The following is a 19,960-nucleotide window of genomic DNA, read 5'->3' on the forward strand; positions in this document are numbered from 1 at the left end:
TTTCCCCACTGGGGAAGCACCGCATCCTACGCTGACCTCCTACGCTCCCGTGACCTTCATCTCCGCTTGCCCTACCTGAGGTTTCCTCTCCGGTGACGCGGAGGACAACGGCAGCGAGGTGAATCGAGTGCCACACTCGAGCCCCACCAGCCTGGGCCGTGCCCCAGACCGCTCAGCCAGGGCGGCAAGGCAGGGCGAAGCCCGCTTCCCCCCAGCCAGGCGGTAAGGAAAAGGCTGGCGTGGCTCCAGGCCCCGTCAGAAGGCATGGGAGCCTGTTCCCAGTGGCTCACACCGGAGGCTGCGACCTGAGGATCCCATGTTTGAAACCAGCCTGGACAGCAAGGTCTGGGAAGCTCTTATTTCCAATTAACCAGAAAAAAAAAAAAAAACTGGAAGTGGAGGTCTGGCTCAAGCGGTAAAGCATATAAGCCTTGACCAAAAAAAAAAAAGTTAAGCAGGAGTGCAAATCTGCTGGGCACTGGTGATTCACACCTGTAATCCTAGTTACTCATGAGGCTGAGGTCTGAGAAAGCCAGCCTAGGCAGGAAAGTCCATAAGACTCTTATCTCTAATTATACACCCGAAAACCGGAAGCGGCTCCAAGTGGTAGAGCGCTAGCCTTGAGTAAAAACTTGCCCAGGGACAGCGCCCAGGCCCAGAGTTCTACCCCCATGACCACAAAAAAAAAAAAAGAGTGCAAATCCTTGAGCTCAAGCCCCAGTACTGACACAGGTGCACGCACACACACCCCCACGCTTGCACACGTCCGGGCTTTGGGGGTGAGAAAGGGTCCAGATCAATGCCTCACATCTCCAACAACCCCTTCTGCCTTGGCCAAATACCTGTGGGGACTTGCTCCCCTTAGATCTGGAAACTAACTCCCCGCATGCCCCAGGTGAGAGCAGCAGGTTCATATGCAAATACTGGGGCCTTCCCAGCCAATCCTGAAGAGGTGATTGGTTCTTGGGCACCTGGGAAGGGGCTGAGCTTCCAGGACTGAAGCCAATGAGCTTGCACCCAGGGCCGGAGGGGTGGGGCCGGGGGCTTTTAAAAACCACTTTCCAAGGGGCCTGTGGGCAGTGCTGGGTTCGGTGGCTGAGCCCAGTCCAGAGCCAACATGTCTCTGCAGAGGATGGTTCGTGTGTCCCTGGAGCACCCCACCAGCGCCGTGTGCGTGGCTGGTGTGGAAACCATCGTGGACATTTATGGGTAAGAGCCAGAGGCCCTGGAGGTTGGGGGGGTCCTTGGGACCGCTGCCCCGGGGCCCTCTCTCCCGGGAGCTGTGCGGGGGGGAGGCCCCCGGTCTGGCTGCCCAGTCCCCTGACTCGGCCTTAAAACGGCTGCCAGTGGGGAAACTTGGGCCCTTGTCTTTGTCCATGGAGCTGGGATGGGGCCCGGGACAGGAGGCCCGGAGGGTGCACGGAGGCTCCCATGGGGCTGGGGTGGGGCTGGGGGCTGGGAGGGGCACCGGGCAGAGATCCTGCAGGCTGGGCTGGGGGTCTGCCTAATGCCACGGGAACGGGAAGAGGTGCCCCCCCCCCCATGCCCCTTAGCTTATGAGCTTGAAAACAGAGCTGAAGTCATTTTTGGAAAGACCCAGATCCTATCTGCTTGCCTATCATTTCCGGGGGGTGAGGTGGGAGGGGGGGAGGCAAGGGTCACTCTAAAACGTAAAACTCTATAGCTCGGTTCTGACCACCACCCTCTGGCTGGGTCTTGCTGTGGTCATCTCAGTCTGACAGGCGGGCCAGTTGAGGCACACAGAGGGTGAGCCCTGTATTGGAGTCACACAGTGACCAGCTGCGGAGCCCAGACCCAAGCTTTACCCGCTGGCTCCCTCAGGCCCTCTGCTTCCAGCCCAATGCCAGCTGTGGCCTCAGACCTGGTCCCTTCCCCCCCACCTTCCTTCAACTGTGCCCAGGCCTTTATGGTGCAGGAGGCGGAACATTCTCTCTCTGTCTCTCTGTCTCTGTCTCCCTGTCTGTCTCTGTCTCTGTCTCCGTCTCCCTCCCTCTCTCTGAAGACAAAGGAGGGTTTGGCTAGGGGCTCTGGATCTTAGGCTTTGGGGAGTCTGGTCCAGAGCTCAGCTTTGGACAGGGAGGGCCCCGTAACTGGGCCCCCCCCCCCCTCAGCTTCAGCTCTCTCCTCAGTGGCCTCCATGGCCTCTTCCCCTAGAGACCAGTACCACTCCCACTCAGCTGTGGCCACCACAAACGGTTCTCCAGAAACGTCCAGCTATGCCCTAGCGGGCAAAACTACCTACTCCTGGGAAACAAGTATCCTAGACTAAGAGTTTACCAGTGGAAATGGACTTAGCAGAAAGTCGCGATGACCAACCCCCCCCCACCTCCCGGTGAGAGAGGCTGAGTGGCTCACGAAGGGGGGGGAAACCACATCTAGAATGAGTCCAGCGTGCAGCTAGGGGCTAAAGCCTGGCTGAGGGCAGGTGGGACAGGGGGAGGGGGGAGGGGTGGGAGGGAGGAGGGCGCAGGGAGGGAGGAGGGAGCAATATCCGTGCCTTGCCGGCTGGCACCCCACCTGCTGCTCCAGGTCTGCGTGCCCCTGAGAGTGACTCACCCCCCCCACACACACACACCAACTCATGCCCATCGGGCAGGTACGTCTCCAGGAAGCTGGGCGGCTCTTCCCCCCGCAGAGCTGCCTCCTGGGATGGAGGACGGCTGGGGGAGGGGTGGATGGTGGGGGGGGGGGTGGCTGTCGGTAGGTAGAAGCCTGGCGTTGGTGGAGAATCCTGGGGAGGGCTGGGAGGAGGGCAGTCATGGGGCTGCCGCATCTTCAAATGCAGGACACTGGTCTCGGATGGGCAGGGAGGGTGCGGCCGTGGGTGTGGAGGCTCCGGGAGGCTGTGACTTTTCAGCCACTGTCAGCGAGGACTCACGCTTTCCCTGGCTAGGTTTCTCAATGCGCCCGTCGCCCCCTCCATCTCATAGGTGAGGAAACTGAGGCCCGGGGCTGAGTCACCGGCCTGTGGCCACTCAGCGTCCTGAACGCTCCACTGTGAACGGGACTCCAGGGTCGCCCTACCTGGGGACCAGCCTGCCTGCGCCACCCTGCGAGGCATAAGGGCCGAGCAGTCGGGGAGGGGGGCCTCGGAGGAGGTGGGGGGGCAGGACCCTGAAGGGCAGGCCCTTCCCCTGTCCTCTGCTTTCCCCTGAGGGAGGCGCAAGGGCTGGGAGAGCCAGGAGTCTGGGAGGGATGGAACCCTAGAGGGGGAGAGGTGTGCCCCCTGCACATCTATTCCCCGCGTGAGGGACACCCCAGAACCGTCAGGGCCCATCTGCTGAGCCGCAGAGCCCAGATGTCTCTCAGAAAGGGCAGCCTTGACCTTGAGAGCAAGCTTGACCTTAAGGGCACTCACCTTGGAATGACCTCAGGGAGCAAGCCCCTGGAAAGGCCAGAAGGCAAGCGGTCCACCATTAAGAACCATTGGGAAAATCGCTGTATGGATGGATGGATGGATGTACGCGGTGGTACTGGGATTTGAACTCAGGGACTTTACTAGGCAAGTCCCTTACCATTTGAGTCACACCCCCAGACCTTTTGTTTTTTAGTTTCAGATAGGACCTTGCGATTAAACCTAGGCTAGCCCTGGACCACAGTCTTCTCACCTCCGCCTCCCTAGTAGCTGGGACTACAGGCTGGCTCCATTAGATGTGCCGTGGCAGGAAGATGGGTGCCCCTGGCCTCCTCGAGGGAGGATCCTCAGCAGGTTAGCAGGTTTCTTGGAAGGACCCACGCCTGGGATGAGCTGGCCGCCTCCTCTTCTCTCCGCTGGAGGTTTCCTACCTCTGGCTACACATTTTGAGTCACCCAGGGTCTTTAAAAAAAAAGTATCGCTGGCTGGCAGTGCAGCCCTGGGAAAGGGCACTTGCCTGGCACGCACGAGGCTCTGGCTTGAATGCCCAGTGCCTCAAAAGAAAAGGAAATCGCTCTGGGTGTCCCTCGGAAAGCGTGGCTGGCTAGGCACCGGCGGCGGCTGAGATCCGAGGATTGAGGTGGGCAGCCAGCCCGGGCAGGACAGTCCGCGAGTGCAAGTGTCATCTCCAGTGAACCGCCAAGAAGCCGGAAGTGGAGCTGTGGCTCCAGTGGTGGAGGGCCAGCCTCCAGTGACAAAGCTAAGGGACAGGTTCCTGAGACCCCTGTGTGCCTGAGGCCAGCCGCTCCCAGTCCCCCAGTACCCCCCACCCACCCATACCCACCCCGGGAAGGCGAATGACTCAGATACCCAAAGGCCGCTTCCTGGAGGCGGGAGCCCTGGTTTTGCTGGGTCTCTGTGGCTGTGTCGTTCTGCGTCTGCTCCTGTCTGGGCCTCACCTTGAGTTCGCCTCATGGTCCCGGGGCCAGGCTTTCTGAGCAGCCTGCCTTTTGCTGTGTGGCCATCGGGAGGGGCTCACTGGCCTGAGGTTGACCCCCCCGTCCTGATTTGGGGGGGGGCCACTGGAGGAAACACAAGCCTCGGTTCCCGTATTTACCCTCCCCTGGCCGCACCCTTCGCAGGCCTGTGTGTATGGTGAGCCCCAGCTATGCCAGCAGCCGTCTAGAGGAGAATGGCCCCTGTGCCACCGTGGGGCACCGGGCCACCCTGGCAGCCCCAGGTGGCCGGCCCGAGCAGGACGGGTACCCAGGGCAGGCTCTCAGTGCTTCCCTTGTCTCCCAGGAAGTGGGAAGTCTGGATCGTGCTGGACCTGATGCAGGCTCTTCTCCCAGCAGCCTCTGGTCAGCACAACACAGGGCTTCTGTGTCAGGCTATGGGCAGCAGACTTGGAGTCTGGAGCCCCCGCCTTCCCCAGCCGCCTCTCTTCTGGGCCTCAGTTTCCCAGTAGTGAAGTGAGGCCATGACTTTCTCTTGTTCCAAGGGCATGATGTCCACACACTCCTTCCATCTCATCCTGAGCCCCACGAGGCACGTGTAGACTCTGAAGCTTGGGGCGGGGGGGGGGGGGGCGGGTAGGGGGGTGTGGCTGCCATGGAGGTCTGGCGAGTGGCAGGGTGGGATTTGAACCCAGGCCACCTGGCCTTGGGGCCTACAGCCTTGCTCACCCTCTCATAGCTCCACTGTGCTGGGAGTCTGGCCTCGATCTCCTGGCGTTTGGGGTGCAGCTGCCTCCCGTGCCCTGCTCCATAATTGACTGTAATGGCGCCCTTCCCAGCCTGGCCGGCGAGCCTCGCTCTCGGGACTGCCCGCGGGGCTGGCTGTCATTATCCCCAGTTATGGAGGCTGGGTGACTTAGTCAGTGTCACCTGCTGAGGCGTGGCCCCCCTGCCTCCGCCTGCTTCCGGATTCGGGCTCTGAGGCCCTCCCCCCCCCCCCCCCCCCTCGGCTGGCCCTGCATTCTGGACGCAGGGACAGGGACAGAGTGGGCGTGGGGGAGGGGCATCCAAAGCTTCCCAGCTTCCCGGCCCCGGGGGAGAGGGGCCCGGGCCTCCGTCCTCCATCCTCCGCGTCTGTCCTTGTGTCTCAACACCTCCATCTCTCTGGGTCTCTCCACGTTTTATCGTGGGGCTGGAGATCAAACCCAGGGCCTCGTGGGTGTGAGGCAGGTGCTCCCCGCGCCTCCGTGTCATGGCTCTGTCTCTGGGTCCCCGGATGGGGGCTGACCCCCCCCCTCCCAGGCAGTGAGGCCGGAAGCCCCCGATCTGGAAGCCCCCCCCACCCCCCCACCCCGTGTGGGGCTCAGCGCTGTCAGGTTGCGTCATGGATGCTCTACCTCAGCCTTCATCGCGTGGGCAGATGCCCCGGTTATGACACGAGTGTACACTCACAGGAGCACAGTTTCGTGTCCTCTACCCCAGCGCCAGCGCATGTTTTTGTTCTTGGCTGTCCCGGCTGGGGGAACCCGGCGGGCCCCCGGGGGGGCGTTTCCCACCCCCCACGCCTCCTGCTCTTCCAGGTCGGTCCCCGAGGGCACAGAGATGTTTGAGGTGTACGGGACCCCGGGCGTGGACATTTACATCTCCCCCAGCATGGAGAGCAGGCGGGAGCGCGCCCACAGCCGGCGGTGGCATTTCAACCGGGGGCTGGAGATCATCGTCCTCATGAACTCCCCGAGCAATGACCTCAACGACAGTCACGTGAGTGGCCCAGGCCTGGGGAGGGGGGCTGGGGGACCCCCCCCACCACACTTCCATCCTGACTTCCCGTGGGTGGATCCCGGGAGCAGAGCTGCTGGAAGATCTCAGCTCTGCAAGTGGCAAACCAAACCTGCCCTGTGCGTCCTTGGGCAGGACCTAGCCATCTCTGGTCTTGCCAGCCGGGGAGGTGGGGAGGGTCGGCCCCCTCCTCCCAGGGACAGGGGTGAAGCCAGCCCTCCTGGCTCCTTCTCTGGAGACCCAAGCCCCTGTGAAGGGAGGACCGGGCTCCATTCTGTGGCACGGGGCCTCAGTTTCCCCGTCTGAGGGCAGGGGTTGGCTAGGCGATCTCTGCTGTCGGAATGGAGGAGAGAGCGGAGGTGTTTCTCTGAGGGGCTTCGTTCTCCCGCTCCGCCTCCTCCTGACCCCATCTGTGTGGTATGCGTGGGGGGGGGGTGGCTGGGACTCAGCCTCTGTCACCATCCACACTTTATGGCCAGGCCCCCCCCCTTGCCCTTCGCGGAGGTGGGGAGACTGAGGTGGGGACCTGCAGGGCCCCATCTTGCAGATGGGGAAACTGAGGTAGCTCGGGGAGGTGAAGTGCCGTGGCCCAGACTCGCAGAGAGACCCCGGAGGAGCTGCCTGCCCCCAGCCTAGCCTCCAGCCAGCACTGACTCGCTAATCCTCTCTCTCCCCCTTCCCCTCGACACCCCCCCCCAGTCCTGCAGTACTTGGGTTTGAATGCAGAGCCTCCCACTTGCCAGGCCGGTGCTCTACCACTTCAGCCCCCCCCCCGACAGACAGACAGACAGACAGATGGACACATCCACACACACTTTTTTTTTTTTTGCTTTAGTAAATTTTCAGACAGAGTCTCATGCTTTTGCCCTGGACCACCTGCCTTGGAGACTTTCTTAACCCCCGCTGGACCTTTTAACACTCATCCTTTGGCCAATCGTAACATTGAACCCCCCCCCCCAACCACCACCACCAAGAGAGCTGGGGCCCCGTCACATTGGAGCTCCTGGTGGGGCTGGGACCCAGGGCTCCCCTTCTTCAGCTAGGCCAACCGAGGCGCAGGCGGTGGGATGGCTCAGGAGAGCCGCTCCCGGGATGGGGGGGAGGGTGGTGTCTCTCTCGGCCACACTGTCTTTGGGTGGGGCGCCGAGCGCCGCGTGACCATGCGCCCCGTCTCTGCAGGTGCAGATCTCCTACCACGCCAGCCAGGAGCAGGCGCCCCTGGCCTACGCCGTGCTGTACCTCACCTGTGTCGGTAAACAGGGCTCGGCTGAGCGGGTGGCGGGGGACAGGGGTGCCTGAGAAAGACCCTCGGGGAGGGGTGTGTGTGTGTGTGTGTGTGTGTGTGTGTGTGTGTGTGTGTGCGTGCACATGTGCTAATCCTGGGGCTTGAACTCAGGACCTGAGCGCTATCCCCGAGGTTTTCTTGCTCGAGGCTGGCTCTCTACCCCTTGAGCTACGACTCTACCTCCAGCGTTTCGGTCGCCGTTAACTGGAGGGAAGGGTCTTGCGGACTTTCCTTCTCGGGCTGGCTTTGAACTGGGATCCTCAGACCTCAGCCTCCTGGGTAGCTGGGATCCCACCCAGTGTCAGGCTCATTCCGCGCTCTTTAAGAAGCCAGGATGTTTCGTAGGTGCAGCAAGGTTGATTCTGAGCCCAGAACATTCCATTTGTGTTTTCCGACCTCCCCGTTTCCAGGAAGCATGCTGAAGCAAGGTGGGGGTGGGGGAGGGGGGCTCTGAGTGGCCTTGTGGTTAGTAGGAGGCAGAGGCCAATTCCCATCCAGGCTCTGCCCCCCCATCCCCTTCCCCCCCGCCCCCCCCCCCCGCCGGCCTGGACCCATTGCCCCAGCCACAGGAGACGAGTCAGATTTATAGAGATGGAGAAGGGGCCAAGGGACTGGGGCTCTGGAGGTGCAGAGGAGGGAGAAGTCACAGAAGGCTTCCTGGAGGAGGCAACCTTTGGCTGCACCCCCCCCCCCCAAGAGGCTCCCAAGGCCTCTCTCCCCCGAGCCTAGAGACAGGTCCCCCCACGTGTGGGCGTGTCTGCTGGGAGGGGATATAGCCTGGACCCACCCTCCGCCTTCCTGTCTCCTGCAGACATCTCCCTGGACTGTGACTTCAACTGTGAGGGCAGGCAGGGCCGGGACTTCATGGACAAGGTAGGCCTGTCCCGGGGCACCCTGAGCGGGGGGGGGGGGGGGGGGGTTGCTTAGGGAAAGAGGACCTGGGCTGTCAGAGCCCGCCCTGCGGTCTGGACTTGAAGGCTGGCCGGGGCTGCGGGGAGGAGGCCGGGTGTGACCGGAGCCACCAGGGCTGCGTCTTCTCCCGGGCAGCGGCAGTGGGTCTGGGGTCCCGAGGGCCACGGCGCCGTCCTGCTGGTGAACTGTGATCGGGACAGCGTGGACGGTAACGGTCCGGATAACTGGGACCAGCACGTGAACTGCCTGCAAGGTGAGGAGGGGCTGGGGCCGCCCCGAGGGCCTTGTCCAGCACCCTGGGATTAGAACCCAGAGTTCCAGCCCTCCCCCCGCCCAATGTGCCACGATGACCCTCATAACCCATCGGGGGCCGGCAGCGGACCCACCCCAAGGCCCTGGGGCCTGCGGGCCTCAGAGAGGGGCAGAAAGCCCAGGCCCCTCCTAGCCACTGCCCCTCTGCCCGCCCCTCAGACCTGGAAGACATGTCCATCATGGTACTGCGGACCCGGGGCCCCGATGCCCTCTTCCAGGACCACCGACTCGTCCTCCACACCTCCAGCTTCGACGCGGAGCGGGCCCGGGTCTTCCACATGTGTGGTGAGCCAGGGGGACCTTGCTCCGTCTCCCAGCCTCTGCAGGCACTGTGTGTGTGTGTGTGTGTGTGTGTGTGTGTGTGTGTGTGTGTGTGTGCGCGCATGCCAGTATGGGGGCTTGAACTCAGGACCTCAAGCTCTTGCTTAGCTTCTTTACTCAAGGCTGGCGCTCTACCACTTGAGCCATACCTCCATGTCTGGCTTTCTGAAGGTTCATTGGAGATCAGCGTCTTGGGGATTTTCCTGACTGCACTAGCTTCCAACTGCAATCCTCAGATCTTAGCCTCCAGAATAGCTAGGATTACAGGCATGAACTACCAGTGCCTGGCTACAAATGGAGTCTTTTTTTTTTTCTGGTCCTGGGGCTTGAACTCAGGGCCTGGGTGCTATTTCTGAGCTTCTTTGTGCTCAAGGCTAGCTTTCTACCACTTGATCCACAGCGCCACTTCCGGCTTTTTTTCTGAGTAGTTGATTAGACTTTGCTGCCTGGGCTGGCTTTGAACCGCTGGCTTTGAACCGCGATCCTCAGATCTCAGCCTCCTGAGTAGCTAGGATGACAGGTGTGAGCTACCAATGCCTGGCTTATGGAGTCTTTTAATGCAAATCTGCATGCATGTTTTTTTAGTAGGGAACAGCCTAGAATTAGCATAGCTGGATTAGCATCATTCCAATGATGATTCTTTGCAAGGAAGCCCTCTCCTACCAGGGAAATCTGGGTCCCGAGACACCTCCTCTTTACTGCCCAGGCCCCCAGGACTGGGGTCTGTAATTGTGTGTGGGGGGGGGGGGTTCCGTTTGCCCATCCCTCATGCTCCCCAGAGGTCAGGGGTCAGACTTCCCAAGAGTCACAGCCCCCACCCCGTCCCTCCCTCCCTCCCTCCCTCCCTCCCTCCCTCCCTCCCTCCCTCCCTCCCTCCCAGGCCCCGAGGACTCCTGTGAGGCCTACAGGTGTGTGCTGGGCCCGGACAAGCCGTCCTACGAGGTCCCGCGCCTCCACGGAGACGAGGAACGCTTCTTCGTGGAGGGCCTCTCCTTCCCCGACGCCGGCTTCCAGGGCCTCGTCTCCTTCCACGTCACCCTGCTGGACGACTCCAATGAGGTAGGGGTGGCCGGGCAGAGGGCGGGAAAGGGCCCCAGGCTGCCGGATGCCTCTGCCGGGTGAGACCGAACGCGGGGCCGTGAGCTCGCTAGGCGGGTGCTTTGTCCCTTGAGCCAGGTGTGCCCCCCCCCACCCTCCGCCCTCTCCTGCAGTATTTCTCCGAGTCGCCCATCTTCACGGACACCGTGGTGTTCCGGGTGGCACCCTGGATCATGACGCCCAGCACCCAGCCGCCCCTGGAGGTGTACGTGTGCAGGTGAGCCGGGGGCCGCGGCGGCCTCGCCCTGGTGACCCGTGGCTAGCTCTGAGCCGCCGTCCCCGCCTCGTCCACAGTGTGAGGAACAACAGGGGCTTTGTGGAAGCGGTGGCAGACCTGGCCAGGATGGCCGGCTGCAAGCTGACCATCTGCCCGCAGGCCGAGAACCGCAATGACCGCTGGATCCAGGTAACCGGGGTGACGGGCGACGCCGTCCTCCACACCACCGTCCCCGGGAAGGCCGGCCCACCCTCGCGGGGGAGCAATGCCAGGAGGACCCGGGTGCTCTCATGAGATTGCTCTTTCTGGTCTGAGACCTACAGCCCTTGCCCTAGAACTTTCTGGAAGTCAGAGGCACTCTGCTGCTGGACTCGACACCCCTCACCTCTCCAGCCAGGGCTGGCCCTGGGCTAGCTGTCGGTGGTGGGGGACAACTCATCCCCTACCATCTGGAGACCCCTTTGGTAGTCACCCTGGGAGGGCAGTGCCACTAAGCCTCCTGCCGTGCCCAGATCGGCCCCCAGAGAAGCTTCTAGTCCCTGTCAATAGTGAGGCGCCGAGCAGCCTGGACGCAGTGAATAATGGTTACCTTAATCAAGGATGTAGCCGGATGCTAGTGGTACCAACCTGCTGAGGAAAGAGAGGCAGCTGAGGGGAGGGGGAGAGCCCAGGGGGCGGGGTCTCGGAGGAGCCTCTGGGGTAGGGGCCAATGGGGTGGGACCTCCAGGGGGCGGGTCCTCCAGGGATAGGCCAGGGCCTTGAGGGGCAGGGCCAGCAGGGGGTGGGATCGTCTGAGCTGGACCAGGTCCTGCAGGCCTGTGGATAATGGCTTTCTGCCAGGACATATGTAGCATCATTTCATCTTGACCACCCCTGTAATTACCCCCATAATTAAGAAGCTCACAGGGGAGCAAACACCCAGGCTGCAGAGCTGGTAAGGGCAGTGCTGGGACTCCAGCTGCCCACTACCACCAGGAGGTTCAAGATGGGAGTCCTGGCAGAGCACCAGAATGTGCAAAGGCCCTGGAGGTGGGAGGTGGGAGGTGGGGGGGGAACATTGTGAGCTGCCTTTGGTCAGGACAGTGGCTTTGTGAAGGGCAGGAGGTAGGGGGACCTGAATGCCAAGCTAGTTAACTTCTAGTTCCTTGTAGCTTAGTCTAGTGAGGCTGGGCCAGGCAGGACACTGGGGTGATCCAGCCCAGCTGTGGGTTCTGGCTGTGCTGCGGACTGGCTGTGTGCCCTTGGAGAAGTAGCTACACCTCTCTGTTCCTCCTGGATTACATGAGGCTGTAATACAACCTCTACACGAACGTGTCGTGGGGATTCGTGGCAGAGCCAAGGACAGGGCCGGGCAGGCTAGTGTGTGTCTCACTGCCCCTGTAGTTGACAGAGGCCCAGCCATCCTAGCCTCCATTTCCCAGAGGGCTGCAGGCTGCTCTGCCCTCACAGGTCTGAGGTGTATCTGTGCCTTCTTGGGCCCCTCAGCCTGGCCCACGTAAGAGAGCAAGCTGGCAGCAAAGGCCTTTCCCGGGCACCAGATGTGCACAGCTGGCGTCTCTCTTGTCGGCAGGACGAGATGGAGCTGGGCTACATTCAGGCACCGCACAAGACCTTGCCGGTGGTGTTCGACTCCCCCAGGAACGGGGAGCTGCAGAACTTCCCTTACAAAAGAATCCTGGTGAGTGGGGCAGGGGTGGGGGGTGGGGGGTGGGCAGTGCCAGGGCGCAGGGATGGGCGCCGGGAACCTGGAGCGCAGCCGGACTCTGTACAGCAGTGGCACGTTCATTTCTGGTTTCAGAGAAGTCAGGACTAGCTTTGTGGGATCCGTGTGTCCCCCAAATGTCCCACCAGGCATACTTGTGTTAAAAAGCGGTGTTGTTTGCAGTTCCATTCTTGGGGCGTCCTGTGCTCTGATCTGTTACCCCTGGCAGCCCTGGAGGGGCTGTGCCCGCGATGGCACGGCGGTAATGACAGGCAGTGGAATGCGGGGCAGAGGGGCAGCGGGACCCCCAGAGGACAGGAGGGAGACTTCCTTGATGCCACAGGGAACAGGACGCCCCTCGGATTCCCCACTGGGCCGCCCAGGTGCCAGGAGCTGGGCTGGGCTGGCCTCCAAGGGGGCTGAGCCTGGACTTCCAGGACTGAGGCTGAGGAGCTTCAGACGCTGTGTGTGATGGGATACAGCGTCCTCCAATATGTCCTCTGTGGTGTGTGTGTGTGAGAGAGAGAGACAGACAGACAAACAGACAGACAGACAGACAGACAGACAGACATTGACCAGACATGATGGTACTCTGAGGGTCTGAATGCTTCCCAACTTGGGCCCTTAAGCACACATGCAATGTTGATTAGAGTCAGGCACTGGTGGCCCACACCTGTAATCCCAGCTACTCAACAGGCTGAGAGCTGAGGATCGAAGTTCAAAACCAGCCTGGGCAGGAAACTTTGTGGAGACTCTGTGACTCACGTGGTAGAGAACCAGCCGTGAGCAAAACACAGCCTCAAGGACAGCACCCGGGCCTTGAGTCCAAGCCCTAGGACTGGGAATATACATCATATCGACTACATCAAAACCCATCTTTGACTTAGTATTTTTGCCCAAAGAGCAGGAGGCTGCTTGACCCCACCTCTTAGGAGCTCAGAGCCCGGCGAGTTAGTTCAAACCCTTCCCATCATCCCATCCCCGCCTGACTCAGTCTCCCCCAACCAGGGTTTGGATTTTGGCTACGTGACGCGGGAGCCACGAGACAGGTCTGTGAGCGGCCTTGACTCCTTCGGGAACCTGGAGGTCAGCCCCCCAGTGGTGGCCAACGGGAAAGAGTACCCTCTGGGGAGGATCCTCATTGGGGGCAACCTGCCTGGGTGAGAGGCTGCGGTTGGGGGGCTCGGGGGGGGGGAGGATGGAGGCTGGGGTGGGGGCCGTCCTGACCTCCCCAAGAGGTGGGCTGTTCACTTACCGCAGAGTGCGAGGTTGCAGAGTAAACAGGGACCCAAGAGATTATGTGGTCCAACCTTTCATTTTACAAGTGGGGCCAGAGAGGGCAAATGAATGATGAGACTCGGGCCTTCCGGTTCTGAAATAAACAGACAGCGCTGCTACCAGAGCGCTTCTACCGACAGCCGTGGAAGAAAAGGTGTCCATTCCCTAAAATGCATTTCGGTCAAATCTTGTTCATACTATGAGGTGAATGACTAACATCAGATCTTTTCCTGAGCAATCAGAGACATGAAAAGTGAGATGACAGTAGAAGACAGACGGATGGGCGGATGGACAAATAGATGTGTGACACAGAACTACTGTGGGAGAGGAAAGATTATAGCATAATGGTTATTTTTCGTAGACTAGAACAAGACATTGACCCAACTGAGTTCAAATCCCACAAAGCTTCCAGGTAGGTTTCGGATCTAGTAATGGATGGATTCAGAGACAGGCTCTGGAGGGAGACCGACTGCTCTCAAATACATGACACTCCAGAGAGGACACTGCAGCAGGCCTTGCCTTGGATGCTTTTTCAGAAGGCTAATAATAATAATAATAATAATAATAGGACTTAGGTTTACAAGCAAAATGTGGGAGTTGTGGCTCCTTGCGGGCTTTGAACTCAGGGCTTCGTGACGTGCTAACTTGAGCCATGCTCCTAGCCCTTTTTGCTCCAGCTATTTTCCCCCTTGTGCCAGTCTCAGATAGTGATCCTCCTATTTCTACCTCCATTGTAACTGGATTACAGGTGTGTGTCGCCATACCCAGCTTGTTCTTCGGAGGTCGAGTCTTGCCGACGTTTCTTGGCTCTGGCTGACTTTGAAATGTGGTCCTCCCGGTCTCTCTCTTAGGCAGTCAGGGTCGCAGGGGGACTGCACGCAACACGTTTGTAGTCAGCTGCTGCAGACAGCTCGGACGCTTGCCGTTCCGTGTCTGCCTGGCGTCTTTGTCTTAGCTAAGTGGCTTTTCCTAACCCCGTGGGCCTCAGGTCGAGAGGCCGCAGGGTCACCCAGGTGGTGAGGGACTTCCTCCACGCCCAGAAGGTACAGCCCCTGGTGGAGCTCTTTGTGGACTGGCTGTCGGTGGGCCACGTAGATGAGTTTCTGAGCTTCGTCCCTGCTCCAGATGGCAAGGTAGGCACCCGGTGGCATGCGTCTCCTGGCCTCTGGGACGGGGAGCCGGGCAGGGCCGGGGCTCAGCCAGGCCTGTCTTCTGCACGCAGGGCTTCCGGTTGCTCCTGGCCAGCCCTGGCGCCTGCTTCCGGCTCTTCCAAGAGAAACAGAAGTGGGGCCACGGCCGGGCCCTCCTGTTCCAGGGGATCGTCGGTGGGTGTTGTTCCCGGGACGCTCCGCGCAGCTCCCTTGAGTTGCAGGGATGGGTAGGGCCGGCGTGGGGGAAGCGGGGAGGGGTTGGGGGGGGACGGCCAGTTTGTGACCTGCGCGTTTGCACCCGGCCTCTGCTCAGAGGGGCCCAGCGGCGGGGCCCGGCGGTTGGGGTTGAGTGTCTTGGATGGGCATCCGAGTGCGTGTGTTTTGTAAGGGATGTCGGATGGGGGACTGCGGAGGGCGCCGAGCCTCCGCCTCCCATCCTCCTGGCCTCCCTGGGGCGAGTTCAAAGGTGCCACCCGGGCGTCCTGGAGTGGAGGGTTCAGTTCTCCATAGCTTGCCTGGTCGCAGGGGCCTGTGGGAAGGTGAGGAGCCTGGCTCAGCCTTGAACTGTGGTCCTCAGCTCTTGAGTAGGTAGGAGCAGGTGCGCGCCACGTGTCTGAATTCCCCCTCCCCCCCGGGGTTTGAACAAGGACACAGGAGGACACCGAGGGGCAGGCTGACTGGGCTCCGGTGTCCGCAGAGACCTTCCTGGAGTCGCTCTCAAATCCACTCCCCCTCGACTCCGCACCACAGGCCCCACCCAGTCTCCAGGCAGAAAGCTGTGGGGTAGGGGACGTAAGCCCCTCAGGGACAAAACCCGAGGAGCTTCCGGAGTCCCTGCCTCGCCACGGCACTGTCCTAGCGTGACATGAACCCCAACCACGTTCCCTCAGCCCCCCCAAGCCCGGCCCCCGGAGCTCATGTCTGCATCCTCGATGCTGGAGAGACTGAGATCAGAAGGATCACAGTTCCAGGCCAGCCCGGGCAGAGCAGTCCTCCCTGCTCTGTGCTACCAGGCCAAGCTGAGCTTGGTGGTGGTGTGTGCCCATCATCCCAGGGAGGGTGGGAAATGAAAAAAAAGATGACAACCAGGACAGGAAGCGTGCTCAATACCAGGCTGGAGGGGTTGCTTAGCTGCAGGGTGCCTGCCTAGCAACTACAAGGCCCCGAGTTCAAACCCTAGTGCTGCCAAAAGCGTCCTCAAATGCACATTTTCCTTGCCCGTGGGGGTGGAGGCGGAGTGCTCTTGGCCGCTCCCAGGAAACCAGGTTTCTAAGTGAGCAAGGCCTGGGCAGGCCTTCCAGAGCCAGTCCCCCTGACCCGGCGCTGGACGCGGCTAGCTGGTCACGCAAGCACAGCAGGCCAGGTCTTTGTGGTCACAGTCACCCACCGCTGACCCAGGAGAGCCTGGAAGGGCTGCTCTCTGTCCACCCCCTTCCTACCGGGGCTGAGAGGCTCCGCCAGGGCAGACGCTGCCCCAGGGGCCTCCTCTGCAAGAATGCAGTGGAGCTGGGGCTGCAAGGGAGCCATGGGCCTCAGCAGGAGTACAGGGATATGGGGTCCCCCCTTTCCCCTCCTTCCCCCCCCCCCCCGCTTCGCCACTGCTCCTGAGCCCTGGGCTCACAGAGCGCCCGTCCCCCGCCCTGTCCTAGCCGAGTGGCTGCAGCCAGTCATCTGATTGCTCTGAGCTAGGTTTTCCTCATGGGTAAGGCGAGGCTGGCCATGCCTGCCTGTGAGCTGCTGAACCCCCAGCTCCTGGGCCAGGGCCTGGCTGACCGTGGTCTGCGCTGCTCCGGGCACAGGATAGGGAACCGGGGACCCCGCCCCCCCTGCCCTGGGCCGCCCCGCTCCCCGGGAACCCATGGGGAAGGCATCAGGTCGTCACAGCTGGAGGAGCAGAGGGCAAGTCAGAGCCTGCTGGTGGCACAGTCCCAGGACCGGCTGGTTCACTGGGGCCCGGGGCGGGGATGCAGACAGCAGCTGACCCAGCTCCTCCATTTGCCGGGGGCTGAGGACTCATCCCACAGCACCCCAGGGGTACTTGTGAAGGTCCAATTAAAGGCAACACAACTTCCAGTCAACTCAAATAAAAACCGAAAGGCCACTGCCCAGCCGCCGGTGGGACCCTCCCAGCCCCCTCTCCTCCCTCAGGCAGCGCCCGCCCAAGACAGGCAGAGAGCAGCAGCCGCTGTGAACTGGGCCTCGGCCTGGCCGCTTCCCGGAGCAGGACGCCCTCCCGGGGGGCCTGGTCCTCACCCCGCCATCTCTGTTCCGTCCGCTTCACAGGAGAAAGGCGGGTCCCGACCATCTCCATCAACCAGATTCTTTCGAATGAGAACCTCATCAGCTTTAACAAGTTTGTTCAGGTACCGAGGTGGGGGGCTGTCAGTGGAGGGGGGGGGGGCAGACATGGGGACGGGAAAGGGTGGCACATCTGAAGCTCACAGATGGGTGTAGGGGGCCTTCCTTGCCCTGCGCCACCCCCTGTGGCCGCCAGAGGGCGACGTGACCTCGCGCGCCGGCTCAGAGCTGGGCAGCTGGTGCTCATTGGTCCCTGAATGTATTTTTTTTTTTTGCCAGTCCTGGGCCTTGGACTCAGGGTCAAGGCTAGCACTCTGCCACTTGTGCCACAGCGCCACTTCTGGCCTTTTCTATATACGTGGTGCTGGGGAATCGAACCCAGGGCTTCATGTATACGAGGCAAGCACTCTTGACACTAGGCCATATCCCCAGCCGGTCTCTGATTGTAGGAGGAGCACTGTGATGTGAAGCCGGAGTGGGAAAATAGGCAAGACTCCATCTCCAATTAACCAGCAAAATGCTGGACTAGAAGCTGGACTCGGGTAGGAGAGCGCCAGCTGAGCAAGCTCAAGGACTTTTGTTTAAATAATAATATTAATTAATAATAATAATAATTTATTGTTGGCCCAATTACATGGATGCACTTATTAGATATCCAGTCAGAAATGCAAAGATGCTGGGATGTTTGCAAGTCTAAACTCAGCCTTCTTAAGGGCAGATATAAACTTGGGGCAGATAGAGACTGGGACCGACCAGTATATAGTGAGAGGAGGGGAAGATCCCCCTAAGAAGTGAGAGATGTAGAGAAGTGGGTCAAGGATGGACCATTCTAGAACATTCTCACTGGTAGCCCACCTACCAGCGGACAGGATGTGGGTGGGTGGGGCATTTTGACCCAGTGGTTCAGAGGTTAGCTTGTGTGGACGGAGGTTATCTGTGTTGAGGGTCACCTTGCCCCTCCTGGAACACACTTGAGCCCCGGAAGCCCACCCACACCCCCATCACACACTGGTCCAGTCGCCCCAACGCGCCCCTCGCCTCCCTCCAGAGCTGCATCGACTGGAACCGCGAGGTGCTGAAGCGGGAGCTGGGCCTGGCGGACCGCGACATCATCGACATCCCGCAGCTCTTCAAGATGGAGAAGAGAAAGGCGGTGGCCTTCTTCCCGGACCTGGTGAGCCTCCTGTCCCCAGGCGGGGGCGGGGGGGGGGGGGAGGGAAAGGGGGGTGCGGCTGGGGGGAGGGCCAGAGCGTCCAGGCTGGCGCAGTGGCTTCCAGTAGCCGCCGGCATGGCCCGTGTGAACGAGGTCACGTGTGGGAAGCCTGGGCGTCCATTCTGGCCCTCAGGTCCCAGCACTCCATCCACACACGCACAGGGAGACGTCCTGTGACCGACACAGAGGATTGAGCCTAAAGACATGTCCCCTGACCCAGTCTGTGTGACAGAGTTAAAGGAGCTGGGCACCAATGGCTCACACCTGTCATCCTAGCTACTCAGGAGGCTGAGGCCTGAGGATCACGGGTCGAAGCCAGCCCGGGCAGGAAAGTCTGTGAGACTATTTTCCAACTGAACATCAAAAAAAAAAAAGAAAGAAAGAAAAAAAAGGCTGGACATGGAGGTATAGCTCAAGTGATAGAGCTTCAGCCTTGTGTGAAAAGCTCAGGGACAGTGCTCAGGTCCTGAGTTCAAACTCTAGTACTGGCAGAAAAAGAGAGAACAGGAGCCAAGTAAGAATGCATGGTGGAGCTTTGGTGGAGCCTCGGGGTCTCTTTTTATCTCCCACTCTTCCTGCATGCTTCAAGGCCTTGGAATCACATACCTGCTCCCAGGCTCGTCCATGTTTCTCTCTCCTCTCCTCTTCCTTTCCTTTCCTTCTTTGGTGCCTGTCCTGAGGCTTGAACTCAGGGCCTCACGTGGCTTTTATGCTCTAACCTGGCACTCCACCCCTTGAGCCACAGCTCTCGGCGGCTAACCGGAGATAAGCGTCTTTGGGGTTTTTCCCGCCCTGGCTGGCTTTGAACCCTGATCTCAGTCTCCCGAGTAGCTGACATGACAGGCGGGAGGGAGCCCCTGGCTCATGGCGGTCGCTGGCCGCCATTGGGGTTTCCCAGGCTGCCTGGAGGCCCGTCTCTCGGGTCTTTCTGGGTGGGTGGAGGAGGGGGCAGCAGAAGGGGGGGGTGAGGGGCTGTCTCTGAGCGGGCGCCCCCACCCCGTGTCGTGCAGGTGAACATGCTGGTTCTGGGGAAGCACTTGGGCATCCCCAAGCCCTTCGGCCCCCTCATCCACGGCCGCTGCTGCCTGGAGGAGAGGGTGCGCGCGCTGCTGGAGCCGCTGGGCCTGCGCTGCGTCTTCATCGACGACTTCGCCTCCTACCACCTGCTGCACGGCGAGGTGCACTGCGGCACCAACGTGCGCCGCCAGCCCTTCGCCTTCAAGTGGTGGCACATGCAGCCCTGAGCTCCACCGCCCGCCCGCCCGCCCGCCATCCTCCGTCGAGAGGCGGGGCCTCGGCGGTTGGGGGTGATGGGAACCCAGCCCGGCCCCGCGAGCCGTGAGCACCAGGTGACCCCAGGCTCCAGACGGCACCCCCACGACGACCCGCCGACCTCCGCCCCCTCCGAAGCCCGTCCCTACACATGTCTGTGCCCTCCCTGCCTGAGCCATGATTGGTTCTCAAACATGAATCCTCTTGGTCTCCCGCAGGAGGACCCCATCTCTGTGGCTTTCACGTGAATCAACATGATCAAAGGGGACTCCTCCTTCCAACCCCCCCCCCAAACCCTTTGTTTGGGAACAGATTCATTGGGGGGGAGGGGTTGTGTGTCTAGAAGCATCCTGACACCAAACATCATGGCCCGTGCATCCTCACAAAGGCCCTGGGACTCGGCTCTGGGCTCTGGCCTGACCGTCTCTTACCCGTCAGGGAACAGATTCTCCACACAGGATGGGAGACCTGCCCCAAACCTCCCCCCAGGGAAGACCCAGGGACCCACTCAGGTGGAAGTGGGAACCTGGGCCCCGCTCCAAGCTCCCGGCCAGATGTTGAACTCTGTGCACAGTAGGTCCCTCTAGATGTGTGTGGAGGGAGTTTGGCTTTATAAACTCTCTATTATGAGATAGGCAGAAATACAGCGTTGTCTGCAATCCTCCTGGAATCTTCGGTGAAGTGTTGTTTGGGGAGACCGGGTCCCAGGGTGAGAAGAAGTGCCCCCGGGTTGTCACTGGCAGCCCCCACCTGTGGGGGGGAGGGGACTTCCTGGGTCCTGGGACCCTCC

At 60.9% G+C, this 19,960-nt stretch overlaps 1 protein-coding gene across 1 annotated transcript; it reads left to right on the top strand.

The window, feature by feature from the left end:
* The first annotated feature begins 1,117 nt into the window (after positions 1–1,117).
* LOC125354640 (protein-arginine deiminase type-3) lies at positions 1,118–19,152 on the top strand. Its single transcript, XM_048350344.1, has 16 exons — positions 1,118–1,209; positions 5,913–6,093; positions 7,291–7,363; positions 8,208–8,269; positions 8,444–8,561; positions 8,780–8,905; positions 9,822–10,000; positions 10,153–10,256; positions 10,334–10,445; positions 11,827–11,934; positions 12,967–13,118; positions 14,225–14,369; positions 14,459–14,561; positions 16,671–16,750; positions 17,734–17,859; positions 18,909–19,152. The coding sequence occupies exons 1-16, from the start codon at positions 1,118–1,120 to the stop codon at positions 19,140–19,142; spliced, it is 1,995 nt and encodes a 664-aa protein (XP_048206301.1). The 3' UTR covers positions 19,143–19,152.
* The last annotated feature ends 808 nt before the right edge of the window (positions 19,153–19,960 follow it).

This window comes from Perognathus longimembris, chromosome 7, assembly GCF_023159225.1.
Source record: "Perognathus longimembris pacificus isolate PPM17 chromosome 7, ASM2315922v1, whole genome shotgun sequence".
NCBI classification, from domain to species: domain Eukaryota; kingdom Metazoa; phylum Chordata; class Mammalia; order Rodentia; family Heteromyidae; genus Perognathus; species Perognathus longimembris.

What these genes read in the sequence shown, in the direction of transcription:
- LOC125354640 (XM_048350344.1), top strand. Translation starts at nt 1,118, where the DNA reads ATGTCTCTGCAGAGGATGGTTCGTGTGTCCCTGGAGCACCCCACCAGC. An exon ending in ACCATCGTGGACATTTATGG is followed by an intron (nt 1,210 to 5,912) that starts GTAAGAGCCAGA and finishes CTGCTCTTCCAG; the next exon opens with GTCGGTCCCCGAGGGCACAG. An exon ending in TGGCCTTCTTCCCGGACCTG is followed by an intron (nt 17,860 to 18,908) that starts GTGAGCCTCCTG and finishes CGTGTCGTGCAG; the next exon opens with GTGAACATGCTGGTTCTGGG.